The 26,651-nt window shown below is 48.2% G+C and overlaps 2 protein-coding genes across 5 annotated transcripts in view; one reads left to right on the top strand and one right to left on the bottom strand.

The window, feature by feature from the left end:
- Positions 1-150: 150 nt before the first annotated feature.
- Positions 151-11,077, top strand: CNP (2',3'-cyclic nucleotide 3' phosphodiesterase). 3 transcript variants are annotated; one of them, XM_005294087.4, is made up of 4 exons: positions 151-304; positions 6,974-7,643; positions 8,319-8,458; positions 9,206-11,077. In XM_005294087.4, exons 1-4 carry the CDS (start codon positions 218-220, stop codon positions 9,656-9,658), a joined length of 1,350 nt encoding a protein of 449 aa, XP_005294144.2. In that variant the 5' UTR covers positions 151-217; the 3' UTR covers positions 9,659-11,077. The 3 variants fall into 3 exon arrangements, with proteins under 3 accessions (XP_005294144.2, XP_008160962.1, XP_065433955.1); XM_008162740.4 differs by lacking the exon at positions 151-304 and adding an exon at positions 1,601-2,422; XM_065577883.1 differs by lacking the exon at positions 151-304 and adding an exon at positions 6,437-6,481.
- Positions 9,952-26,651, bottom strand: part of DNAJC7 (DnaJ heat shock protein family (Hsp40) member C7) — a 31,002-nt gene continuing 14,302 nt past the window's right edge. Inside the window, exons 5-13 of one of the 2 annotated variants that reach the window (XM_065577881.1) lie at positions 24,644-24,762; positions 24,092-24,245; positions 23,254-23,418; positions 22,057-22,148; positions 20,730-20,803; positions 19,433-19,579; positions 19,023-19,175; positions 18,346-18,408; positions 9,952-17,529 (exon numbers count right to left, since the gene is read on the bottom strand). In XM_065577881.1, the coding sequence (XP_065433953.1) occupies positions 17,492-17,529; positions 18,346-18,408; positions 19,023-19,175; positions 19,433-19,579; positions 20,730-20,803; positions 22,057-22,148; positions 23,254-23,418; positions 24,092-24,245; positions 24,644-24,762 (1,005 nt within the window). In that variant the 3' untranslated portion in view covers positions 9,952-17,491. The remainder of the gene's footprint in view (positions 17,530-18,345; positions 18,409-19,022; positions 19,176-19,432; positions 19,580-20,729; positions 20,804-22,056; positions 22,149-23,253; positions 23,419-24,091; positions 24,246-24,643; positions 24,763-26,651) is intronic. The other variant, XM_065577880.1, reaches the window with a different exon arrangement.

Below are 26,651 nucleotides of genomic sequence, written 5' to 3'. Positions count from 1 at the left end.
AGCTCTCACCCCACCAGGCGGGGTTGTGGGGGGCGGAGGGGGGGCAGGAGCTTGGGTTCACTGGTGCCACCCGGGGCCCTGCTGCTTTGTGCCTGGCTGCAATGCTCGGCGTGGCCGCTAGGGGCGGCGGGTCGGCAGGCCTTTGGCCAGCGCATGCGCATTGGGCGCCTCCCGCCCTGCCGCCGCCGCGCGTCCGCCCGCCCACCCCGGCGGGGGTATGAAAATCGCGGCGGGCGGGCCCGGCACAGAGCCGCGTCCCCTCCGCTCGGCACCCGCAGCCCCTGGCGGCGCCGCCCTCGCCATGGTGAGCGGGCCCGGGCCGGGATGGGCTGGGGGGGAGGGATGGGGGCTATAGGGGGTAGGTGCCTGAGGGGGCTGGGGGGGGCTATAGGGGAGGTATGGGGACTGTAGGGGTAGGGGGCTGAGGGGGGCTATAGGGAGTAGGTGTCTGTGTGTGGGGGCTATAGGGGAGGTATGGGGACTGTAGGGGGTAGGTGCCTGGGGGGGGCTATAGGGGAGGTAAGGGGGGCTATAGGGAGTAGGTGTCTGTGGGGGCTATAGGGGAGGTATGGGGACTATAGGGGGTAGGTGTCTGTGTGGGAGGCTATAGGGGAGGTATGGGGACTGTAGGGGTAGGGGGCTGAGGGGGGCTATAGGGAGTAGGTGTCTGTGTGTGGGGGCTATAGGGGAGGTATGGGGACTGTAGGGGGTAGGTGCCTGGGGGGGGCTATAGGGGAGGTAAGGGGGGCTATAGGGAGTAGGTGTCTGTGGGGGCTATAGGGGAGGTATGGGGACTGTAGGGGGTAGGTGCCTGGGGGGGGCTATAGGGGAGGTAAGGGGGGCTATAGGGAGTAGGTGTCTGTGTGGGAGGCTATAGGGGAGGTATGGGGACTGTAGGGGTAGGTGGCTGAGGGGGCTGAGGGGGGCTATAGGGGGTAGGTGCCTGGGGGGGGCTATAGGGAGTAGGTGTCTGTGTGTGGGGGCTATAGGGGAGGTATGGGGACTGTAGGGGTAGGTGGTTGAGGGGGGCTATAGGGGGTAGGTGCCTGGGGGGGCTATAGGGGAGGTATGGGGACTGTAGGGGGTAGGTGCCTGGGGGGGGCTAGAGGGGAGGTATGGGGACTGTAGGGGGTAGGTGCCTGGGGGGGGCTATAGGGGAGGTATGGGGACTGTAGGGGGTAGGTGCCTGGGGGGGGCTATAGGGGAGGTAAGGGGGGCTATAGGGAGTAGGTGTCTGTGGGGGCTATAGGGGAGGTATGGGGACTGTAGGGGGTAGGTGCCTGGGGGGGGCTATAGGGGAGGTAAGGGGGGCTATAGGGAGTAGGTGTCTGTGTGTGGGGGCTATAGGGGAGGTATGGGGACTGTAGGGGGTAGGTGTCTGAGGGGGCTATAGGAGGTAAGTGCCTGAGGGGGCTGTGGGGGTAAGAGGGGGTTACATGTGGGGCTGTAGGATCAGGTGCAGGGGGCCATATGCTGTGGGGATACAGGGGTCACGGTGGGGGGGGGTGAGTGAGGTATTTTGTTGGTGAATGGGACCCCCCCCGCTGGGAGGGCTGAGCAGAGCCCCCCCTCCCCCGGCTGGGGGCTTCTTGCCTGGGCTGGCATGTTGTTATGGCCCTTCTACAAGGCTGGTGTAGCGCCTTGGGGTAGCAATGGGGTGAACTTCTCTCTTCCCCCCCCCATCATGACCCTCCCAGCTGGGGGGCAGCCCCTTCCTAGCAACAGCCAGGGGGATTTCAGCCAGTCCCCCAGGGAGCGCTAGTTTCTGGACAATCAAATCCATTGCATACAGTGGGCGTTGTGTGTGTGTTGGGGGGGGGGGGGGGCTTTTTGGTAGGTGGGTTTTGACCAGGTAGAAAGTGTGAAAAATCAGGTCAGGGTAGGGGGGCAATAGGCACCTATATAAGACAAAGACCCGATATCGGAATTGTTCCTATAAAAGTCAGGACATCTGGTCACCCTAGCTTTGCTGACCCCAGGCAGGGCTCGCAGGCTGTGGAAATTCAGGGAGATCCCTGCACGGTCCAGCCTGAATGTTTGCCATGCGCCCTCACCCCTACAGGAAAGATTTTACAACACAGGAGTTAGGGCCAGCCCCCACCATGAGGGCAGCACCACAACTTATGGCTGTAAACACAGGAAAAACATTAAACCCACCCGGGCATCTGAATTTCTCATACAACCATCCGCCTGTGTGAAAGATACAGAGTCCCTGGTAGGTTTCGTTTCCCTTTGTCTTTGTCAGCAGCGTCTACAAATTCTGAGCTGTGTAGTGACTGTCTAAGCCAGATTAATGCAGCCCCTGCTCCGAGCAGCTCGCTATCTTTGTAAAGTGCCAAACTGCATGCTAAACAGTCACGCTAAGATCGTCACAGCCTTCATCTTGGAGGCAGAGAGAGCCTGCTGGCGCTCCCCTGACAACGTAAGGTCTCCTCTTTTATTTGGGGCCCCGTGAACCTTTTGTGTGTTGTGTGAGCGAGGGGGTAAATGTTGCGGAAATGCATTGCACAGTGGCGGGTAGTGATGGGGAGGAAAGTTTTAAAGAGCCTGTGAAGGAGGATCTGTTCCATAATTTGCAATCAATACAGTGCAGTAGCTGTGTGTAACGGGTGGCAGAATTTCCAAATGCTCATGTTGCTCTTCAGATGCTTAGGGGGGGACTGGGGAGTGGTGTTAGAGGGATGGGGTGACTGGGCGGGACAGGACAATCTGCAACAGCTACTGGCCCTGATCCTGCAGCTGAACTTGCCCAGGGCTCAGCTAGCAGGTAAAGGTCTGCTCGGACAGAGCCACTTGTAGAATGAGAGCGACGTTTGAGAGTGCCAGTCTAGCTTAGAACCTTCTCCCCCTACACAATTTCCTGCTGTTGTTTCATCAAGATGCTTTCTGTACTAAAGGTGCATGTTCCCATAGGTAGGGATGATAGGACTTGTATTCTCCCTTAAATACAAACTCTGTGGGTGTAGGCAAGGAAAGGCTGCTGCCTGTCACACATTAAATGAGCTTTCTGGACATGTTCATGTTTCCTGTTCAGGAAACAAGCAGGGTAGAGACATTACTATACAGGGTCAGAATCATGTCGTTTTGAAAGGGGCACAAGGAACATTTAGAGGGTGCTGACTGACACTTTAAATAGCTAATACTTGGTATAGCATACTGTAGTGAAAAGGGAAAAACTTTGTTCTTCAGAAGTATTTTAAGGAGACTGGGGCAGGCCTGGTTCAATAGACGACCAAGAGAGGGGAAGTCTCCCTTGGCGCCATGTAAACCACTACAATCCCCCTTGCAGCTGGTGGCAGCAATTAAACAAACGCACCCTAGGAACTCCATCAAGCACATTGCTGGCCTGTGCTAACCTGACCTGTTGTCTCCCCCTCTTCAGGTGACCAGACAGCAAGTGTGGAAAATCGGGTAAAAAGTGTGTGGGGGTAATAGGAGCCTATATAAGAAAAAGACCCCAAAATCGGGACATCTGGTCATCCTACCCCCTAGGTTTGTGCACTAGACAATGTCTGTTGCACTGTGGAGTGTTTGAATGTTAGTTAGAGTTAGGAGTGCTGGGGAAAATAAACCTGAGCAAGTGTCCTGCATGTGACACCTGTCCAATGAGACTATAAACAAAAGTTCAAATCTCATTTCCTGGAACCACCACTCTTTGAACCAAGAGACAGGCAACTTTTTGCCACCTGCAGAAATGGGTATTGTGATTAAGAATGAGAACAGAAACTAAACTCTCTAACCTAGCTCCAAACCCACTGTCACAGCTCGCATTGGAATTTAGTCTTTGTATAGTTTCCCAAGATGTACTGTATGCATTACAGATGGTAAAAAATCAAGGTCTCTATCATAAGCTACTTAAAAAAACCGACTGAGGGCAGAATGCCAAGTGAGGTGATGTGAGTGGCAAGGTTTAACCGACATCTTAATGACACCCATTTTTCTAAATCCTTTGTTGTGCCATCGGTGCTTAGAGGTTCTCCACATAACCTCAGTGCCAGTGCACTCTAGAAAAAAAACCCTCACTGGTCGTCTCTAATAGAAAACGGTTTGCTAACTGCTTTATTCCCCCCCCGCCCCCCGCCCTTAGCAGGGAGAAAACACTATTGCAAATCTTACCAGTGCCACTTAAAATTCATCCTCTTTCCTGGAAGGGAGACCAAGTACTTGTTTCCATATAAATAGGAGCTTTGTAGGGACAATTGTGGGGAAGGGGAGAAGTGACATAGCTTGTGTTGAATTGAATAGATTGTTTAATCAGAAACTGGCCAACTGCTCCTTTAAGACTTATTTGTGTGGTACCATTGTCTATCCATTTTGTATGTGGCCTGGTTTCATTAAAGAGCTTATTATTGAAAGCTGGCTGATAAACAATGGGTGCTGAGGGTGTTTTCTATTATTGTTCTTTTGTTTGCATCTTAAAAAAATGCCTCAGTTACTGCTGTTCACCAACAGCTGTTTTCATCAAAATAGTTGGACTGCAAACCAGTCACAGTCCAAATACTCTATGCAGGCCTTGCTCTCACTCAATCTCTCTCACTTGTTACCTGCATACTTGCTGAGGTTAAATGGACCCTGTCAAGTTCAAATCTGACCCAACATTTAGATGTAAAAACAAGTTTTACAGCTCCCATTCAGACCACTTGGATGTGGACAAAGAGCCTGGCAGATGAAATGAGACCCCAAGTACCTCTGTAACGTGTAAAAAGTAGCATGTGCTTACCAAGAGGGAATATTGGCTCTGCCAAGCTCCCAAGAGAATTCCAGGTGGATTGTACCATTCTTCCAAACAAGGCCCAAGGCCACTTGTTATATAAATGAGCTACTTTCTCTGGTAAGCATTCTGCCTCAAATGTGCCAATAGTACACAATGGTCAGTTAGTGACAGGGCTTCATTTTGAGTTCATCATCCTACTTTTTAAAGCTTCAATTCAGTTTTAAAGGGATTTATATTTTAGTAGCACCCACAAACGTGCTAGGCACTCCTCAGACGTAGAGGAAGACACAGCCCTTGTCCCAAATTGCTTAAAGCGAAGAGAACCACATAAGAAGGATGGAGAGAATGATACAAGCAAAATGTTAGTTTCCACATACATGCCTACTCTGTCTTTACCCCATGAGTACTGGTGAGCAGAATCAAGCACTTCCCCTCTGCCATATTTGAATAGTAAAAGATGATCCAAGCTTTGTGTCAGCGATGAAACTGTTCACTTCTCTAGCATTTTGTCTCCACACTTGCTTCTACTAATTCGTTGTAGTGAAACCACCTTTGGTAAGCCAAGCTGCTGCTCCAGAGCAGGTTAACCAAACTCAGTGGCCAGAATATGCCCAAGAAGGAAATTAAGAGGCTATTTAACATTTACAAAAATCTTTGTCCCTGCTGGTACTATTGACAATATTTGTGCCTTTAAAATACCTTTTTCTTCAAATTCCCGCTTCTACGTGGCCCTATAGGGATTCCACAGGATATTGTCAAAGAAACTTGTGTGATGTCCTAATGCCGAGTTTGTGAGAGTACATCACTGCAGGACCAAGCCCCACCCCAAAACATCTTACGATTTCATGAAGGCCAGTGTTTAATTCTGATGTATTTTGAATTACTCCTGGGTGGAAAGATCCTAATCTAATTTCTTTCCAGAGTAACCCCATCTCATTGTGAATCCTCCTTGCAGTGCAAAATGCTGACAGGCAGAATCATGCAAACACTTGCCTCTTAGGTTTTTCCAGAAGCACCTGCTTCTGTAGAATCCAAGTGATTTCACTAGTTTGGGTTTCCCTTCAGTCTCCTGTAATGCCAATTGTGGGACGTTAAATGTCTTTGCTACAAGTACAAGACCACAAAAAATTATTCTACCCTGCAGCAGGTAGCTGCCAACCAAGATCTTACCTCAGAGGCATTTCCAGGGGGGCCCTTCTGCACAGCATCCAAGAGGAAAGGGTCTTTCTGGCATGATGTGCAGCAGTAAGCACACACTCCTGCAGGCAGACACCTCTCTAAGCCGTCTCTTACATGCAACTGGAAAAACATCTGTAAAGCAGAGGTTCTCAAACTGGGGGTCGTGAGGTTATTACATGGGTGGTCGTGACCTATCAACCTCCACCCCAAACCCTCTTTCACCTCCAGCATTTATAATAGTGTTAAATATAAAACAAGTGTTTTTAATTTATAAAGGGGGGGGGGAGTTACACTCAGAGGCTTGCTCTGTGAAAGGGGTCACCAGTATAAAAGTTTCAGAACCACCGCGTAAAATAGACTTAAAATCAAATCAAACTTTTTGTAGTCTCTGCATTTTAGTTTTTGTTCTTGAACTGAATCTTCCCAACATCAACAGCTGTCGCAGTAGCATGAGCTTTCACTTCTCCTGTTCAGGCTATATTTAAGTTTCTGTGAGCAGTGTCTCTGAATAAAAGTTTTAAATATGGTAACCTTACAGCTTTATTTTCAGATAGACTGAATGGAGTTTGACCCAGGAACTGGTGTCTGGTATGTTAGAATTCAAGGAGGGTAAACAATCTGTATAAGCATGGAGTTTGCAATAGTATAACCCCACGCAAGCCAGTTTGGAAACAGGCGTGAGCGTCTAGCTCGTAAAAGGCATAATCCGCAGATAAACGAGCAGGCAGGCTGGCCTACACCTTTACATTTTAATTTTCTTCTAAATTCAGCTTAAAAGGCTCACTTTGACCCATTAGGAGGGGAGTCAGCAGAAACATTTAAGCGCCAAGTTGTGTTTAGTTGTTCAGAACACTGTAAGCTGAGAAGCAGCTGATAATGGTGGCACAGACTTATGACATAATAGTGTCATTTAAAACTATCAATGGACCATTTAATGCATATGTGAATAGCAAAACCATTGCTTCTGTCTCGTAAGAATTCAAACAGTGATCTATTGTTTAGTGTCAGAAAGATGGTATCTGTTTGGATTGTTATAGCAAAAAAATCATACCAATTAACTTTTTTTTTTTAAACTTTCAGAACAGAGGCGTTACCCGGAAGAGCCATACATTCCTGCCTAAAATATTTAGAAAAATGTCTACTCAGTCATCGAAAGAGAGGCCCGAAAATCTGCAGTTTCCATTCCTTGATGACGACACTACCATGTCTACAGTCAAAGAATCTAAAACCCTTTTTATCATAAGAGGCCTGCCTGGCAGTGGGAAATCCACTCTTGCCCAGGCTATTCAAGACCAGTATAAGGATGCCTGCAAGGTCATTTCTGCCGATACCTATAAAATTACACCTGCAATAAGAAGCTCCATTCCTGAAGATTATTCAAAGTTGGATGAGGATTTAGTTGACTATTGCAAGCGAGACATCAGTGTTGTTGTTGTGGATGATACTCACCATGAACGGGAACGGCTAGACCAACTCTTTGATATTGCTGACAAATACCAGTATAAAGTCCTCTTTGTTGAACCCAAAACACCTTGGAAGATGGATTGCTTGCAGCTTAAGGATAAGAATCAGTGGAAACTGTCTGTGGAAGATTTGAAGAAGATGAAACCAAGCTTGGAGAAAGATTTCCTACCTTTGTATTATGGATGGTTTTTGAGCAAAAAGAGCTCTGAGAACTTGAGGAAGACCGGGAAAGCCTTTTTAGATGAGCTTGGAAGTCTTAAAGTATTCAAAAAGGAGTCTAAGTACTGTACGTATATAAATATTTTACCAAGCTTTTTATTCTACTAACCAGAGGGAAGGTTACCACTTAATAGACAACACAGGGAACAAACTTGCCCACTCAGCTTCCAAAGTAACACGTCCAGTTCAGTCTAAATTCTCCACAAGTTATATTTAAAGACACTGATTAGAATAACAAGGCATGTTGTCCAAAAAGCAGCAGCAGCTTTAAATCATTTTTATGTAGGGAAGCACAACCCACTGCCTCTTAAATTTAAGTTTTTGGAACCTGATGTTTAGGGAATTTGCAGGGGGATATAGAACCTTGAGCCTGCAGCCCACAGGTCTGAATCCAGCGTAGACTGGAAATAACCAAGCCATTCCCACCTGCTTTCTGTGATGGCCTATGTGAAGTAAGTTAGAAGACAGAGGCCAAGGATTGAATAAAAATGGACTGAAACATGTTGCCCCTAAAGTGATCCCTGCAATATCAAGGCCTAGGCAAACTGGCTAGCAGTGCAAGGAAGCTTGCATTGCTGGACTACACGAGTTGCGTGGATAAAGAATACTTCATTTTCTACTGCTGGCTAGCACTCTCAGCTCTAAGTAAAATTAAACCTTAAGTATACCTCTTAAATGAGTATTTGCAGGGGAAGATGAACATTAATTTGTCAGTAGTAATTTTGCTTGTCTACACTTGCAGTTCTTCCTGCTGAAGATCCCAAAGTAAAATTGGACCTGACCAGCTACTTTGTGAAAAGGCCACCCAGCGTCTTGCACTGTACTACAAAATTTACTGACTTTGGAAAGGCTATGGGAGCTGATGAATATGCACAACAAGAAGTTAGTGTCTTGGTTTTTGTTTTTTTCAAAAACGTGTGTTCGAGTTGTATGTTACGCCAACCTTTTACCTTGGTAGATTTGCTGTGGCCGTGCAGCTTTCTAAAACCTTAGTGCGACGGCATATGTCCCTTTCACAACAGCACTTGTGAAGTTGGCTCACTTGCCAGCCTGTTTAGTAGAGAACTAGTAAGGCTGTTACTCCTCAGGACCGAGAAAGAACATTGACAGGGAGATGCATTGAGGAAGTTTTCAGCTTGCCTCCAAACTAACTGCAAGTTCTTGTGGGTTTTTTCCTGTAAGTACTAGAGTTCTTCTCGAATGGCTTGGTTTTGAGTGCTCGTGAGTTAAGGTATGGTCACTTCCATCTTTTGTACCATATCTGATCAGCCTGAGGTTCCAATTAAAATACATAAATTAAGATGACCAAAAGGGAGAGGAGGGAGGAAGAGAGAAAACAGTGACCTGTAACCATGATAATGTTTTCATTACCATATTGAGTGCTGGAGAAGGCCAGTGAAAGACCCTAAGGTTGAGGAGAGCAGTTATTCATGATGCACTTTGTAGCATATATGTGGAATGTGTGAAAATTCCTCAAAGGAGATCAGTGAAGAATCTAACTGAAAAGGCGAAGTAGTAGATCTGGATGCGTAAACCTTCGAAGGGGCTTGGTGGGGCAAGGTTAATGTCACACTGAGTCAGTTAAAGTCCTATTCTGGATTCAGATTGTTTGGTCCTCTCTCCCCTTAGGTTGTGAAGGCTTCCTACGGAAAAGCCTTTACCCTGACTATCTCTGCGCTGTTCCTCACAACAAAAACAGCTGGTGCTCGTGTGGAACTGAGTGAGCAAGAACTGCTGCTGTGGCCGGGAGACGTCGACAAGATCCTGCCTACAGACAACCTGCCCAAAGGCAGCCGGGCTCACATTACCCTTGGATGCGCCAGTGGCATAGAACCGGTCCAGACTGGAATTGACTTGCTGGAGTTTGTCAAGCTGGAAAAGGCAGGGACCAAAGATGATGAAATTGAGGAAATTGGTGGAGGGAAACTGCAGTACTTCGGCAATGGCATGTGGATGCTCCTACTTTCTAAAAAGATTGAAGTGAAAGCTATTTTCTCAGGTTACTATGGCAAGGGAAAGCTAGTGCCGACTCAGGGAAGTAACAAGCGAGGCTCTGCCTTCAATCCCTGCACTATCATCTAAGTGCTCCAGCCCTGCAGTCTGGTTTTTTGTTTTTAAGACAATAACTTGGGTAACCTTTATAAAGTTGTAAAAAGAAAGTTCTGTGTGTACTAAAGTAGCCCTTCTGCAAACTCTAGTATGAAGTGTCTCTCCTGGGACAATGAATTGGCCCTCAGGAAGGAAATTGGTGACCTGACTAAAGGAAAACTAAGTGGCTAAACAACCATTTCTGATAGTTAAGTAGACCAAAAAGGAGATTTGAAATAACTGAAGTGCTGAATGACTTTTTAAAATGATAGATTTTTGTAGAGAGGTCTCATTCCTCTTGTTTTGTTCCTCAGCGGATCATTCCAGATAGTCTACGTGTTTTGTAATTTCCCTAGGAACCACAATCCCTAGAAGATGTGACCATAATAATTGATTTAGCTACTTTTCATTCTGTGAAGCCAACTGAGTTGAAGCTGAAAGTTCAGTCCAACTTTAAGTTGGTACAGTCCCCCACAGGCTGATGATTAAAGCCACTAAGCCTTGGTGGGAGGGGAACAAGTGCGCCAAGTAGCTTTGGTCTACAAGCACAAGGATTAGGTATGTACTTAGGGGAGTCTAAGAATCTTCATTCGGAAGGGTCCAACTATTGCATCCCCAGGGCTACCCTAACTTCATGTGCTACCAGAATGGCTTGAAGACTTCCTTGGGAGTGAGAGAAGTGAAAAGTGCATTGGTGGGTGGGGGAAGGATCTACTTCCAGTTTAAAATTGAAGCTCTATTAAATGGAACTACTATGGGTAAGATCATGAAAAGGAGAATTTAAATATCAGGAAAAACTTCCTAGCAGCAAGATCTGCTCTGTCTTCTACAGGAGCCACCATCATATGAGACATCTAAGTGTAGACTGGACAAAGCACTACTGTACGTATATTGTAGGGAACAATCCTGCCCTGGCAGGGAGATGGAATAGATTAACTAATAGGTCTTTTCCATCTCTAACTCCTGATCCTATATAAACTAAAATCACATCTGAAGTAGTAAATTGTACTTCATGCAAAATAGGGTTTCCTACTTTGGATTCAAAGTCTAATTCTTTTGAATGTTAAGATTAGCATGGAAGTACATGAAGCTAACATGTTACTTAGGAAGTAAATAATGGTGGCATTGTAGTTTATGCATAACTTAACCTGCTTAAATCTCAATTTTCCAGCTGGTTGTCTAATGTTCAAACATTTTAGTTATTACTTTTTAATTATAGTTGAAACTTGTTTCTGCTCACGTGAACATAGCCAAATGCTGCTTGCCTATTGATCTGATATTTGCTGTCATTACACTCCTGTAACATTTGGCTGAACTAATCAATTCAGGTCAGAACAAGCAGTTTAAACTCATGTTATGGCTTAGTGTCCCATGAACTGTAAAGTGTATTGAAATAAATCCAGTATTAATATGTAAGCGTTTACTGTGTCTGACATGCACATGCAAGGTTCACAACAGTAAAGGATCTCTCGCCATGACACCACACCCCTAACTGTGCTCAGTGTGGGCAAGGAGGTCACTTACCAAGTAAGCTTGCAAAACCCAAATCCATGGGGGGAAGTTTCTTTTGGTTCCCCTCTCTGAACAGCTAAAACAAAACTGAGGGAAGCTTTAGGGCTCACATGGTGGAATATCAAATTCTGCAATTGGGTGAGTTTATTGGTGAAAACAATAAACACCTCCCACCTGCCCTGCTGCTCTAAGTGAGAACACTGACAACAGTTCACTTTACTCTGCTTCTGAGCAAGGCACACTCTGTTTCCCTTCCCTTCAGCAGAGAAACTGAGGTGTCTGCCTCTGCCAAAACTCAACCCTAGACAGTCACGAGCTCCAGAGTCTCCACGGGGGAAGCCCAGACTAAAAGGAGACCATTAAGTGTTCAGCTAAATCCCTGGGAGAGCAGGCCCATAGTTATAGTCATTGGGGGGGAACATGTCTTTCCCTTAATGGCATGTACCCCACAAGTCTTCCTCCCAGTCGGTACGCTGAAAACCCAACAGGAAGTTCTCAAAACAGGGAGCCCAACTTTAAAATGTGGGTTAGCTGGCGAGCCTGGCTTGTTTGCCTGGTCAAGAACAGTCACACGCTCATCATTTAAGTGTTTATTAGTTTGTACATCATATACAGTTTATAATAAACCAATTGCATATGGTTTTGCTTCAGTCTGGTTGAGATTCTGCATATAAACACATCATATGAATTATGCCTAATGAAGTAAACAACAAATATTCACATTTTTTACCCTTCACATCCTAGAAAGGTAAAGGGCCCAAAGAGGGACAGTGTTTATACCAATGTGAAGCCTGCCTTGAAGAGGGTTGGGCAGTTAGGAAAGCTATCTAGAATACAGATTGCTTCATGCAATAACCTTTCCTCTCAAGGGAAAGGTTAAATCTTTACACTGAGGTAAACATACAGAATCTATTCCTTAAATTCAATTAAATACTACAGCATGGGGGCTAATGTCCTCTGAGTGGCTTCACATCAGCATATCCGCTTTTGTCTCTAGTACTCCTCAACATCTCTTTACAATAAAGCCGATATTATGCATGCAACAAAAGGTGTTCAGGTTGCCATTTTTCACTGCAAAAACATTGCTTCACACTCTTACCATTTTCACTTTTCTTGTGTAGCACGAGCCATTACGTGAAAGCAGGGAATAAGCCGGGGTATCAATTTAAGAGTGGCTGTCGCAGTGCCTGCCCAGCCACAGAAGGTGAAAGATGGAAAGCCAACAAGCTCTTGACAAACTACAGTATTTTTGTGCCATCTCTGATTCAACCAAAGCTCTAGCCCAACAACATTCTGCCACTTGTGGAATAGACGACAAGCCACCTTAGCACTCCAGCTAATAGTCTGCATTCAGACCCAGGTCAGTTGTGTGCGCCAGGGCCCGGCTTTACCGGGAAGTTATTCAAAGGAGAAGGGAAGATCGTATCCCACTGTGTGCACAGCTGGGGCAAACTAGAGCCAAAAGGTTACCTACCTATTATCTCAACCCACATGTATGTTCCTCTATTCTGGGGAATAGGCAGTAATGTGAAAACCTCCCAACAGAGCAGCTGTTGCATGTAAATGACGTGATTTCGAGCAGGGTCACAGTTCTTACTAGCGTTAGGTTTGTTGCTTTTCAGAACCAGTTTTAGTACTGAGGGAGCTGCACTTTAGCACTAGACCAGGGAAATCTAAAGGTGGTGTGACACACAAGCTTGTTTGTTTTTCTGAGCAGGGGGTGGGGTACAAGGCACAAACTTAAGCTGGAAGAACACAAGTCTACTCAAAGCAGATCTATTGCCAACTGTTAGTGTTAAAGAAGCGAGGAGGTAATCTGACAAGACAGCAAGCCACTGTGTGGTCTGAATACTTCAGTCAGTCATTTATCTGAAGACCAGTTTGGTTAAACACTGATCCCTGGAAAGAAACTACAGCCAAGTGGCTCTCAATCCTCATTCCAGCTGGACGCCAAAGTGCTCTAGGGACTTAATTAAGTACTTCATGAACCAATGTATGTTGCCCCAAAAATCTTTAATGCAATTATTTACAAATGCAATTTGCATTAAACAGTCAAAGCCTGTAGCTCCAATAAAAATCCATCCTCGGATGGAAACGCCAAGTGTACGGATAAAGAGCACTCCCCCTTACACAGCACAGCAGCCAAAACCGCCAAGAAAGACCCCACAGAAAGGGGGCTAGAAGCACCTTAATGTTCTTTAAAACTCATTTTTTGGTGTTCAGGTTGTGTCTGTGCCTGACCAGGACTTGAACCCAACACTAATCTCACCTCTTGCAGGAGTTACTGCCAATAGACCTGTTATTCCTGGAAGTAAAGCCAGTGCTGAGAAAGGGGAAGGAGGAATATACCCGGGTTTGCCAGTCTAAATGTAGCCTGCCTTTAGACCTTAGACATTCCACACACAAGCATCTCCAAACATCACATGGACAGATTTTTAACAAAATGCAGCGTCTCCTGCTTTCATTTTGACTGGACTTGGGCTGGATTACCTGAGAGTAACCCAACTGCAGCTCAGAAACTTCATATTTTGGTCACAAGGAGGGACATCACAAGAGCACTACAGGGGAAAGCAAAATCCTTAACAGTTCTCTTATTTCAACAAATGTTTTTTAGAATAACCGAGATTAGTTTGACTTTATACCAGTAGGTACATTTGTGTGGGCTTTTAAAAAGCAGATACGTCTCTGTAGTTTGTCTCTTAAGGTCCTTGATCTCAGGTGTCCTAACAAGTGACCATGCCACCCACTGAACTCAGTTCTCGGTGTATTTTGTCATATCTGCTGACTTCAGAGGAACAACAACTCTCTATTCCTTTTCCTACCGGAGTCACTGCCTGCAGCTGTGGGAAAGAAAGGTTCTGGTTTGGCTCATGCCCGCTCCAGAGGATTCTTAATTAGGTTCCAATAGCAGAATGTGGAGTGGTGATTTAAGAGCCACTCAACTTCCAGATTCCAGGCTAAGGAAAAAACCGCTGTTTACTTGTAAAACTAAGCCAGGCTGCTCCGGAATAATGGCGGTTCCCTACGCAGGGAACTGCATGGTGGCATTTTTAGTCACTTTTCAGAATAAAAACAGATTCAGGGTCTTCCTGTTGTGCCACAACTACACAGTTAGTAATTTACCATTGTAAAGACTGACTTCAAAAAATAAGACACGTGTTTCATGAGGAGTAGGATCTTTGAGTGCCAGTCTCCTTCACATGGAAAATAAAGCCTATATTCCACAGGGGAGTCAGAAAAGGAAGAGCACAGCTCTAAATAAGGTCTAATTAATCCATTTTCCCACTCCGCCTGTTATGGGAATTACCGCCTACATCAGCTTTGTCTTCTACCACCTAGAGAAAGCGTCAGGTTAAGAGACCTGCTACTTACAGTGGCAAATTCCTACATCCTGTAGCTCCGAAGAAGCCAGAGGGAAGACACAAGAGAATAGATGTAGCAGTCAGACAAATGGCATCAAGGCTCCCTGTTGGCGACTTACGAAATACAATCTAGAAAATCAATCCTGCTCAGTAGCTGTAAAGTGTGAATGCAATGTTTTAAACCACACACTAAGCGAGGCAGATACGGTCCGAAAGAAACAGTTCCACCTGCCTAAACGACTGTGCTAACACAAGAGGGAGGCTGCAGTTTTAACAAACGTATGCCACAATACTCATTTGCTACTGTCCTGAGATAACAGTACAATTCCTGAATTTCCACTAGTGTTGTAATGCACTCTGCAAAGTGAATGGATGTTTGCATTCACTTTTAGTCACACAATAGTGCTTTTTAAAAAAAAAAAGTCTTGGCACTCACCAGATTAATATTTAACTACAATAGATCATGCAATCATGTACAGTTTCTATAACTATCTGCTGTGTATATGTCCCCTCTTTGCCCCCAAAAGAACTGTCTTTTTTAAAAGTGGGGAGCAGGGAAGTCGGCCAACACTTAACTAAAAAAAGAACATCGACAAAATGCAAGAAATGTCTCTGTACTCTGCTAATAGAATCGGAGACGATTCCAAACGGTGCAGGGGTGAATAAAATGCAAGATGCTACAATTGTGAATCTCGAACATCCCACCGAAGGGATGTCGTGTAAACTTTGATTTGCAGACGAACCAGAGAAAGGTTCAAAATGCAGACCAACGTCTATGCCCCGAGACATTTAACCTACGGGAGCTGATAAGAGTCTAGCACCTTATTCTGCTCTCACTTACGCCAGAGTCCCAAGGTTGAGTCCATCAAGTTACACTGGTGTAGGGGAGAAGAATAAACGCGGTGGGGGTCTCCGTCTTCTAAACCATTTCTCAATGCTGGCTCAGTCTAAATGCTGTTTTCTGAACTTCCTTTGCTGATATTGGGCTGCTATAACTGGAATTAAGCCCTTAAATCTGCCCTCCATGAGAGCAGATTGTCATCTTTCGGAGAGAAGTAGCAGCATGACTTACTGTGTTGGTGGCAGTACCCTGCATTTCTAGGCCATCTGTGAGAGACACGTGACTGGCATTGCAATCTGGCAATCCTGCAGCCAACTGAATTGAAGGAGGGGTCTAGCCCTTGACTGGAGGGAAGATATCAAGGAAATGTGAATTGAAAGTCAATTATTTTATGCTAGAATTTCATTGTAAACCTTGTTTTCTGTAATATTACACACACAAAGCGTCAGCCAGTCAGATCTGCTGGATAGAAAGTGGTCCATACATCCTTACATTTACTTGTATGCACAACCCATCTGTTCTCTTGCCAATCAGAATGCAGCTTTTCAACAACTGTCTCTACAAAACAGCAATTGAAGTTTAACACAATCACAAGAGAATCTCCCTCAGAAACGGTTCTGCCCCTTTGGGCCAGTGCTGGTCAGCATTTATCTAGCAATTATCCAGTGACTTTCTACAAACGCCAACTCCACATCTATGGTAAAGGCCATTGAAAATCCCATCAGATATAAGGCTACTGTGAAAAACTCCAAAACTACTTCCCAGGTGGTACTTGACTTGGATGGAGCCTCCATTCAGCGGAGAGGACTATTCACATGAGCTCTTTACTATATGGAAGAAGAAATTGTTCTACAAAGACGTACTCCCCTCACAGCCAATATCAGGGTCTGACCCCAAATCCACAGGAAACAACAAAGGGCAGTATTAGTGTGAGAAGTCCGTCAATGCTCTAAAAGCACGTCAATTCTGAGTTCGGGATAGCGCGTCAGCCTGCAACTCTGGCTTTAGCTCATCAACAGATCACATACGCTGGCACAAAGAGGCAGTGAGGCAAGTTATGCACCATCAGCCCAGAGTTTCTGCCACAACTTGGAATTTCTTTGTTCCTGTAAAATACTTGGAATGCCATTTAAAACTCTCACAGTTGTGTTACATTAAAAACAGACAATTTCTGTAAACGTTACCAACAGTTGCCCGTAGTAACCAGTCTTCAAACATGCTGTGCATTTTTTACAAGTTGGAAACAGGCAGCCCGCATTATGGATTTGCAATATGGAAAAACATCATAAACATAAAGGGTGTTTTTAGACCGTAGAAACAAACCAATCCCAACCTAGCAAAGCCATGTTTTAATCACATACGCTGCAATTAAATGATTGAGTGAATTAATTATGAAAGAGGAACTGCAAAGAAATTCACCCCAGACCAAATTGAATATCCCCTTAAACAAAGATGGGGCGTCTTGGAGTGGAAGCATTTAGAGCACTTATTTCTAGCTGCCCCATAGGGAGTTCTCTCATATCCGCGGCTCCCATAAATCTGAAGGAGGATTTCTCTCCAGTACGAAAAAACATTAAGATCCCTATTTGTCATTGACATTAATGCCCGGGTGTACATTCTCGTATAGCCATGGCAAACGAAACTGCAGCTGGCAAACAGGACGTAGCTGCTTGGAGGTTATAAAAACTCGGTTACGATTCAATTACTTACAAGTAAAAATGGGGTTCCAGAAACCCTGATGTGGTGCCATCCTGCACTCTGGAACCAACCAAAAGGAGCCATGAACAAGCCGGGTTGGCAGCAACAGGACCCTGGAAGAAGTCCGAACAGTCTGAAAACATGGGCCAGCGTGGAGGGACCAAAAGATTCAAAACATTTTATTTTTTTTAATAAAGTTAACAGTAAAACAAAATTCACAAGCCTTCCCCGCCCCTCTCTTCAGCGCTGGTTTCCTCTTCTCACACAAAGCACACAACAGAGAGGTTTCCAACTGAGAAAATGAAACTGCTCTAAGTACAATGAGACATGATGAAGGCAGGAGTCTAATTATGTCCGTATTCACGGTTAAAACGAGGATTTCAGGTGGGTGTATGTGGTTTGTATGTTTTTATTTTAGCCAAACTGGAAAAAGAAATTTCCTGGCCCAGAAGCTGAAAGAGAAAGTGAGAAATATTAGAGCTCGCGAGTCTCTCTCCAGAACAATGCTCGTGAACATCCGTGGAGCGCTGGGCAAACACGCAGCCCTTGGACAGAAACACAAGGGATTGGGCTCCGGGCAGTCTAACTCCTCCACACAAACAGGGGAACGGAGTAACGCTGGCACAGGGTCAGTGCTGATACGTTAAAGGGGTCTGGAGAAAGGATTGCAAGGGCGAGAGTAATTTGCAAACAAGACTCTTCCCAGGTCAGGGGTCCGTGAGTTTCTCCCGTGGGTTGTATTAATGCTGGTTAAGTGCCGACCAGATGCTCGGCGCTGTACAAGCCACCCCTGTGCCAAGAGGCGTGCAATCTATGGGGAGCTGACCATGCACCAGGGAAGGATGGTCAGTGTGGAGCATAACAGCATTTGCAACATCCCCTGGCCAACTCAAATGCAGCGACAATAGGCCGGGCCCTCCAGAAGGCCCCTGGGAGTTGTGTGCGTCTAACAGGAGACAGGACAGGCTAGGCTAGCTATGCAACTTGTCTGATCAGACACCCTCCTTACAGTGACCCAGCCAAGCCTATTTCTCAGCAACAGACACCATTAGTGCCAAGTTTTCACACACCTCGAGGGGGGAAGCTTTTCTACACATAGGCCCCAGAAGCAGCCATCTGCTGGTGCACTGCACAGACCACGCACGCAAGCAGTGAAATCAAACATGAACCCTTTGGACCACTGACCTACGTCTGGGACGTTAATGTGATCGTCACGTATAGGAACAGCACACACATTTCTCACGCTGGTGGAAAGACGTGTCACCTACCTTCAAAACTGAAGCCACCTGGCCCACCAAAGAAAGCCTTGAAGATATTGTTAGCATCAAAATCTACGGAGGGAGAAGAGAGTTGTCAGTTAGAGACATTGCTGGTGTTATTTCACATCTTTGTAGAGGCTTTTTAAACAAAGGATCCTAAAGTCCTTCACAAATGGATACACAAGCTGTGTGGAGACGGCTCGCTTTATCCCCCACGGAAACGCAGCAGCAGGGAGCAGCGCTGCAGGGGTTTAGGGCAGAGAGTGCAGACTACCGGCGTCACCAGAGAGACAGACAAAAAGAGTAACTGCTAGCGCTAGACCTTGGTCTGGACACGACTGGCCAACAGGCTTATGGCTGGGATAAACACCATGCAACCAACAGGGACCAGGAGCTGGGAGCACCCATGGAAGACAATCTCTTCAGCAGAACAGTGTCCCCTAGCTACAGGCTGGGGTACTGGTCAGTACTGACAGAGGGAAGGATGCCATCTGCTGAATCACCAACAGCCAAGGGCAGCCCTCAAGTGTTCCTTGGCCATCTCCCACCCAAGTATCGGCACAGCATGACCACGATCCGTTCACGGTGCCGTCGGACATAGCAGGCGTTTAACACAAGCCAGGGAAGGAACAGCCCCTCCAGAAGTGAAGGCAGACCTGGCATTGCATGCTTGTGGGAGCACTTACCTGCCATGTTCATGCCATCCTCGTCCAGATCCTGCCCACTGTCGTAGCGAGCCTTCTTCTTGGGATCCGACAGGATGGTGAAGGCTTCTCCGACTTCTTTGAACTTCTTCTCCTCTTCTTTCTGTATTTCTGCACTCGCCCCACTGTGCCGGTCTAAGGGGCAAAGACAGGTAGGAAAGCGGCTTTCAACTGCTGCCAAGCGTAGCTGGAAAACACTACACATTCCAGCAAACCATCGGCTTTCATGTCCCACCATGGTCATCCTGCTGAAACTCAAACAGTACCGCCCAGAGCGGGGTTCTGAAGGCTGGGACAGTGCTTCCTCTGAAACTCTCTCTTCCGTTAACTTCTGCTCTCTGAAAAACCAAAAGCAGCGCGCTGCATGCTAACAGCAGAAAACATTTCTCTACCTGGGTGATGCATGAGTGCCCGTTTCCTATAGGCCTTCTTGATCTCGTCTTCGGAGGCGTTTTTGTCCACCCCGAGGATTTTATAGTAGTCTTTCCTTTTGCTCTTTTTCAGTTCCACCTGTGCATTCTTTAGGAATTGCTTGTGTTCTAGAAAGAAGAGCAAGGCAAAGGAAAGCGCCTCGTAGTAGCAGCAGAAGGAAAGCATCCTTCGAGAATTAAAGAATTTGTTTTCTCTTGCTGTCCGCAGTTTACGTCTGTGCACTACGTCCTTATACTTAACCCCAGGGGGTTGGGAACCAGGGGCCTAGGTACTACCGGCAGCCATAGCCTCTCGAGACTCCGCATTTTAGATATTGGCCAATCCCCACTCACATGACAATCCCTTGGCATTAGCTAGGTGCAATACCCAAGAAAAAACATCCATCGAGTGCTGCTTCTGCCTTACATGGCTTCATCTTTGAGAAGAGAGGAGACTCTTGTGCTCAGGCCTGGCACTTCAGGGACGGCTCCAACAGGACGGGCCAGCGAAGGCTGAATTTCCCGAGAAGTGTGAATTGCTCAGCCAATGGGGTGTGGGCACCTAACTCTGGTTCCTTGGAAAATTCCAGCCCCGGCTGATTCAATGTTCATGTTCTTGCGGCAGCGGGTGCCTGGTTCACCCGGCACTATCTTAAAACCCCTCTGGCTGCTCCGCAAGGGGAAATGGCAGCACCCTCAGGGTGTCCATAAAACCTTAGCACCGAACATCTCGCCCTGGGCAGTACTGTAGCCCTGGTGCTACAGAGATCAACTTAGCAACAGAACTGGGGAGGCTTTCATGCCACTGCTGCTAGTAACAGGCCCATAATTAGCAAAATACAGGCAGTTCTAGATCCCTGCGGTATCCAAGCATCTCCCAAACAGGTTAATTTATCCTCCGTTCCCCTGGGAGATGGAGACGTGTCCTGCTCCTCGTTTTCACTGACGGGGAAACCAGGGCACAAAGAAATCAAGTGACTTGCCCAAGGGTAGAGCCAGGAATTGACCCCCACACCGTTCTGGATCTTAGTCCAGCGCCAATCACTAGACCAAGCTTTACCCCCCCACCCCAACACTGGGAGAGAACAAACTCTCACACCATTCCATTAGGGGCTTTTCCCAACATCCCAACAAAGCGAGGGGCAGCATTACAGCGGGAGGGGGCAGATCCGTGCGTCCAATGGCAATTCAGAGCGTTTCCCAGCGCTCCCACCTTACAAGAAACGCGGCTGTCAAGGGGCAGGTCGTGCGCATAGAAAGTGAGGGCCGATGCTTTTACCTTTTGTTTTCTCTGTCTGGTAAACTTTTTCATAATCCCTCACAGCATCTTCGTATTGTTCTGTGTCCATGTAACTATGCAAGGAAACAACTGTTACAATGGAACAGTTTACAGAGACTAACAAACACCACAGCAGCCGTGGGTAAATGATGCTTCTGGAGGGACAAAACTACGGAGGGAAAGATGTGCATAGGACCCGCAGAAGCAAAACCAAAGGGGCTCAGTAGGGAGAGCCCAAGGTGGGATGCAAAGGGGGAGGACTAAAGCTTACAGCCTAGCCTCTTGCATTTCTCAGGGGTAACCCACCAAGGAAACCCTGGCAGACTAAGCCTACGTTCTGGCCCTGACGTGCATCTGCCGTCTCCTTGTGCAGGAGGAATCCTAGCAAGCCAAGAAGCCATCTCTGCTAGAATTGCTTCATCCATCTACCAGGGGCAGGAACTACCAGCAGCCACTGGCAATTCCAGGAAACGGAGGCAGAGTCAGACACTCGTTATCGTCTCTGGACAGTTACGAGTGATGAGACATTGCAGTTACTACCCCACTGGCTGACGGACATGCAACACTGTCCCATTACCAGATATTACTGAGTCCTGGGGCGGGGTGGGGTGGGGGAGCCAACTTGAAGGAAAATATCCCGCACTTCAACTTAAAGAGTGATCTGACAGGGGGCCCCCAGTGGCCCTTTCAGCCTAGCAAGTGCCCAGGAAGCTCGGACACTGCCCAGGAGAAACGCCAGGGGCCCAGGAAAAGGGAAACGCAGAATTTCTGATGGAGACTGTTGAAAAGACGTTAAAACTTGTCTCTGTGCAGCAAGTCCTCAGCCCCTGCATCTGAGAATGCATTGGACTGGGACAGCCAACTCTCCAAGCACAGCAACATCCCTAAAGCAAGGGGCCCAAGTGCTGGCGTTCACTGCCCAGGGAGCCAGGCACTGCGGGTTCAGAGACCCTCACCCAGAGCAGGGCAGCACAGGCACTGTCCCTGGAAGAGAGAGATTGGCCCTTTGCACAGAGGCATGAAAGGCAGGTCCTGCGACGGGTCGGCGCCAACCCCATTTCACAGCAGGCTCTGTAAGCCAGGTTCACGGAGTGAGATTTCAACCACCCGCGGGACAGGACGTTGCTTGAAGCTACTTGATTAAATAACCATCTCGCAGGGGGAACAAACCAAGCTAAACGGGACTGGCAGCCTGCAGCATCAGTCCACGACGGTGCCCTCAGGCTTCCCGTAGCCACCAGGCCCAGACCTGGCTCCAACCGGAGCCTGCGTTCACACACGCTGCCTTTCATCCTGAACCTGAACCTCCCAGCCACGGCCGGCTTACCATTGTGCTCTCCTCAGGTATGCTTTGATATACGTGTCATCCAGTTTTATTGCATTTGTGCAGTCGTCTATTGCGTCTTCTAGTTTCCTAAGCTACAAAGCCAGACACACAGTTATTCACGCACCCCCTTGGGAGGGGACGGATTTCGATACGGTTTACATGACGCTGCAGAGACGGAGCTACGATCCCCATGCAAAACGAAAGCCACAAATACACGGCTCATCCGGAGACGCCTTTTCCCACCGGTCTGGCACATCCCCTTTCAGACCCCCCGTCTCTGCCGCACGGAACTCCCTGCCAGGACTCTGCTCCCCACCCAGCCCAGCACTCGGGCTCCCCCGGAAATACTGGAACTCGGACTGCACTTGGAGAAGCAGCAGATTTATTTTTATAAACCACCGACGGCTGCTGCTTAGAAGTGCGTTTGGAAAGGGGGTGGGTGGGGGGGTAAGACTTGGCCCCAAACCAATTCCCAGGTGGGGTTACAAATTGGCAAAAATTAAGACAATTTAAGGGGGTGGGGGTGGAAACCCACGTTACCGGTTTTCAAGCGTGAACACCCCCAAAAAGCAATACACCACTGGAGCCAGATCTGGCTCCCCACTCCCACGGCCCGATGTTCTGGGCAGGCTTCATTGGTTCGAGCAGGCCTGGGTGAATGCTGAGGCAGTGGGGTGGGATTTCACACTGTGTGGGTCACATGATTAGCGAGGTATTGCTCGGGGTGGGGCTAGGTTTAGTTAACTCCTCTGCTATAGTTTTCTTGGACGTCTGGCAAGGGCGCCAGGGCTTTGGACAGACGTCTTTTCTTTTTAGATGGAACGAAGTACAAGAAGTGATCTGTGGGTGCTGAAGTCTCCTCGTTCTCAGGAGGGGATTAAATAACTCAGCTGGAGAAGGGGATCTAAGGCCTAACACCTCCCCTGGCTCGGGTTTCACGTCTTTAGGACAGTCGTGTCCCACGCTGTTGGGAACGCACCTACCCATGCGAGCGGGAAGCCTAGTTCCTGGCCTGCAGTACAGCGGGGACGAGCCAGCCCCGCCAAAAGAGAAATTTGGCACCATGCCTCATTCTGGAACCAACGGTCCCTCGTCTGTATCGCCTGGGTTTCTCCTCCACGGCGAGGCAGTTTCTATCTGGGGAGTGCCTTGAGCTCCCAGGATGAACGCCCACCTGTAATGCTGCCTGGGTCTTACCTTTGAATTAACCGTCCCCCGGTTACAGTAGAGTTTGGCATTTGTTTTTATGTTATTTGGGTCTATCCCCAGTGCTTCTGTGTACAGTTCATATGCTAGTTTGTAATTGCCTTCTTTAAAAGCTTTATTTCCATCTTCTTTCTTTGCTTTAAGTGCTTTGGCATTCTGAAAGAGAAAGTGCCCTGGGATGAGGGCAGACACTCTATAGATGACCTCAAAGCCCAAGGCTCACTGATCCCAATACACACTTTCTAACCTGCTTTCAAACACAGCCCCAGACCACAGAACCTGCAGCTTTGTCACCACCCAGCTCCTTTCTGCTAAGAAACAGCCAGTGCCAACCTCAGCCATTCCGCATGGGAAGAGGAGACTGTTAAGGCTCAAGGTCAGAACACAGCCAAAGGAAGGAACCCAACATTTGACAGCTTACCCAGCTTCGTGTTGCCTGAAAAGGCGGGTGAAGCAGAACTAGATTGGAGGAGAGAGGACGGGGCAGGAACTTGAGAGGAAAAACGCTTCAAATGCAAGTCAAGCTGCAGAGCTTCACATCTGGACACCGGAAGTCAGAGGCTAGAAACGTAGTATCCAGAACTGCAGCGAGAGATCTCGGATTGCTCCAGAGAACAACAGGCAAGGGGGGCCGCCCGCAGAGCGGCCTAACTCCGGAGAGGTCTGTCAGTGGCTACCTCACGGGGAAGCAGCAGGTGGAGTTCAGGAAGGACTGGATGCACTGGCTACTGCAGTTTTGGGGAGGGGAAACACAGCAGGAAATGGGGAAGGGTGCATCTGGGCAGAATAATTCATTAGAAGCCATTGGCTCCCCGGTCCCAGTACTTACTCGGCAGGCGAGACATGCTTTCTCGTGATCGGGGGCCATCCTGAGTGCCTGGATGAAGAACTGCACGGCCTTCTCGATACAGTCTTCATAGTAAAGGCAAAGACCTCGGACATAAAGGGCATCTGCGTTTGTGGAGTCCATCCGTAAGATGTCGCTGGAATAGCCAGACATGCACATTCAGAATCAAGTCTAAGCACTTTCGAGATGGCGTTTCCTTCTAACCACCAAGAAGGGTCTTGCTCCACCAAGGCGTTAGCGGTTTTACCAAGCCTGAGGTCAGCGTGCTGCACTGGGAAGCGCAGGCCTGCGAGTGACATGGTGGGAAACCCAGCATGGTTTTTAAGCTGGTGGCCTTAGTAAGACTAAATGGCGGGGGGTGGAATTGGAGCATCTCTCCTAACCACACCTTGCACTGCAAGAGGAACTTCAGTGATTACACACGAGTTTCCATCACAACCCCCCTCTCAGGGCTTTCCGACTAGGCTGAACAAACCCTCGCTGAGCGAGCACTCTTGGGACATCAGGGGGTCGTTAGTACGTCAAGGGTCCTACCTCGCTACAGACTGTGCTTCTGGATAGCGACCCAGCAGTGCCAAACATTCGGCCTTGAGGATTTTGAACCTATGACAGGCAGGAGCGAACTCCAAAGCACGGTCCATGCAGAACACGACCTAGCGAAAGAAGAAAAGCAAGTGGGCACAAAACAAACAGCCAAGAGCCAGATCTGAGAGATGGTGCTATCTCTGCACCAGCTGGGATGGCAGATTTGTCTTCAGACTGACCCAAGCAGACCCAGACAACGGCGTTCTCAATAGCTGAAAAAACACTTCGGTAGAAGCCTCCCCCCTGCGTCGGGTCCTAACGGCCCCTCATTTGTGAGGACCTGCGGCTCGTCTTGTATTTCTAGCAATCCCATCTCCGGGGTATCCAAGCACACCACACACAACGAAGGGTCACAGAGTGCCCCAGGGACAGCAATAGGAGAAACCCAGCCCTTTTAAGCCCTCTGATTCTATGGCGATAGGCACAAAGAAAACCCTCTGAGACAGACCATTATGCTCCTACGTTTCCTGCACTTCTCCCTCCCCATTAGTAGGGAGTGCGGGAAGCGGTAGCAACTCAATCGACAGAGACAGTTGGAACTGGACTGAACAAAGCACAAGATGCCAGGCAGGGACCGAAGCCGCACTGGCCTGTGATGGGCTGGGTGACCTAATAGGTCTTTTCCAGCTCTGGTGTCTCTGGTGGGGACAGCTGCATGAGAACAGGAGCATTGTTCCGCAAAGGTTCATCTGCTCCTGGGGCCGGGCTCTCAATCCCCCGTTTGTGACATCACAATTAGCTGCTGTGGGGAGCACCGAGATGCTACAGATCGAGGAGCCTGACGCCTTCTGGGTGGGGAAGGACCAGGAGCAGCTCTCCAGAAACAAAGGTTTTGTTTCATGCCAACATCCCTGGAGAAGTGAGGGACGGAGACACAGGCAGAGTTATTCCCAGATACAAAATCCAGATTGTGAAGAGCAGCTGGCCCAGCAGGACTGGGATTTACCATTACAGAATCCAGAGCCTGGGCTTCAGGCATCTCCTCCTGCAGACTCTTATGAATAGTGCCCTTAACCCTGATGTGATGAAGAGACCGTCTCCTGCCCTGGGCCAAACCCTGACCTCGCATACATCCACTGACGGCAACTGCAGTTGGGTGTGAGTCACACTTGGGTGTCTGAGGGCAGATCTGTCTTCCAGGTTTCATGGCTACTCTCATTAAGGCAGGGCACAAGCCAGGCTTAGAAACAGCAGTGGAGGATGCCGTGAAAAGATATGCATTCCCCCTTTATCCCTTTAACACCGGCAGAATAGGGATCCTGGGGATGTCTTATAGGACCAACGTTTGCTTTACAGCTGCTGAGAACATAATCTGATGAGTAACACCCCCAGTCAACACCCCAGTCCCACCCATGCTCAGCCCAGCCTGCGCGGCTAACAGCCGTGAAAGAGATTCACGCCAGGCCAGTTAGCTGGTGTAGTGCTAGATCAGCATAGCTCTGCCATCCTCACAGGGACTCAGGGCCGCGGCGGGGAGAGGCGCCTGTCCCCCAGCACGGACCTGCCGCGGCGGGGAGAGGCACCCCTCCCCGCTGGCCCCAATGTGGACCTGCCTGGACTTTTGCCGCTGGGGGAGAGGAGCCCCTCCCCCAGCCCGGCCCAGGCCCACCGGAGCTGCCACCGGGGAGCAGCGCCTCTCCCCTGGCCCCAAGCTGCTGCGGTGAGAGAGGGCAGGGGGGAGCCCCGGGACAGCCTGCAACCCCAAACCCCTCATCCCTGTCCCCACCCCAGAGCCCACACCCCAACCCTCTGCCCCCTCCTGAACTCTGAACCCCTCATTCCTGGCCCCACCCCAGAGCCTTGACCCCTAGCCAGAGTCCTCACCCCCTGCACCCAATCTTCTGCCCCAGCCCTGAGCACACTCCCACACTCTGAACCCCTCGGCCCCACCCCCACCACATGAATTTTGTTATGTGCACCAATATGAAGGTGATGTGTTACACGTTACCTCCATATT

This window comes from Chrysemys picta, chromosome 24 (assembly GCF_011386835.1).
Source record: "Chrysemys picta bellii isolate R12L10 chromosome 24, ASM1138683v2, whole genome shotgun sequence".
In the NCBI taxonomy this organism is placed as follows: Eukaryota; Metazoa; Chordata; order Testudines; family Emydidae; genus Chrysemys; species Chrysemys picta.
This window is presented reverse-complemented; position numbering and strand designations above follow the sequence as displayed.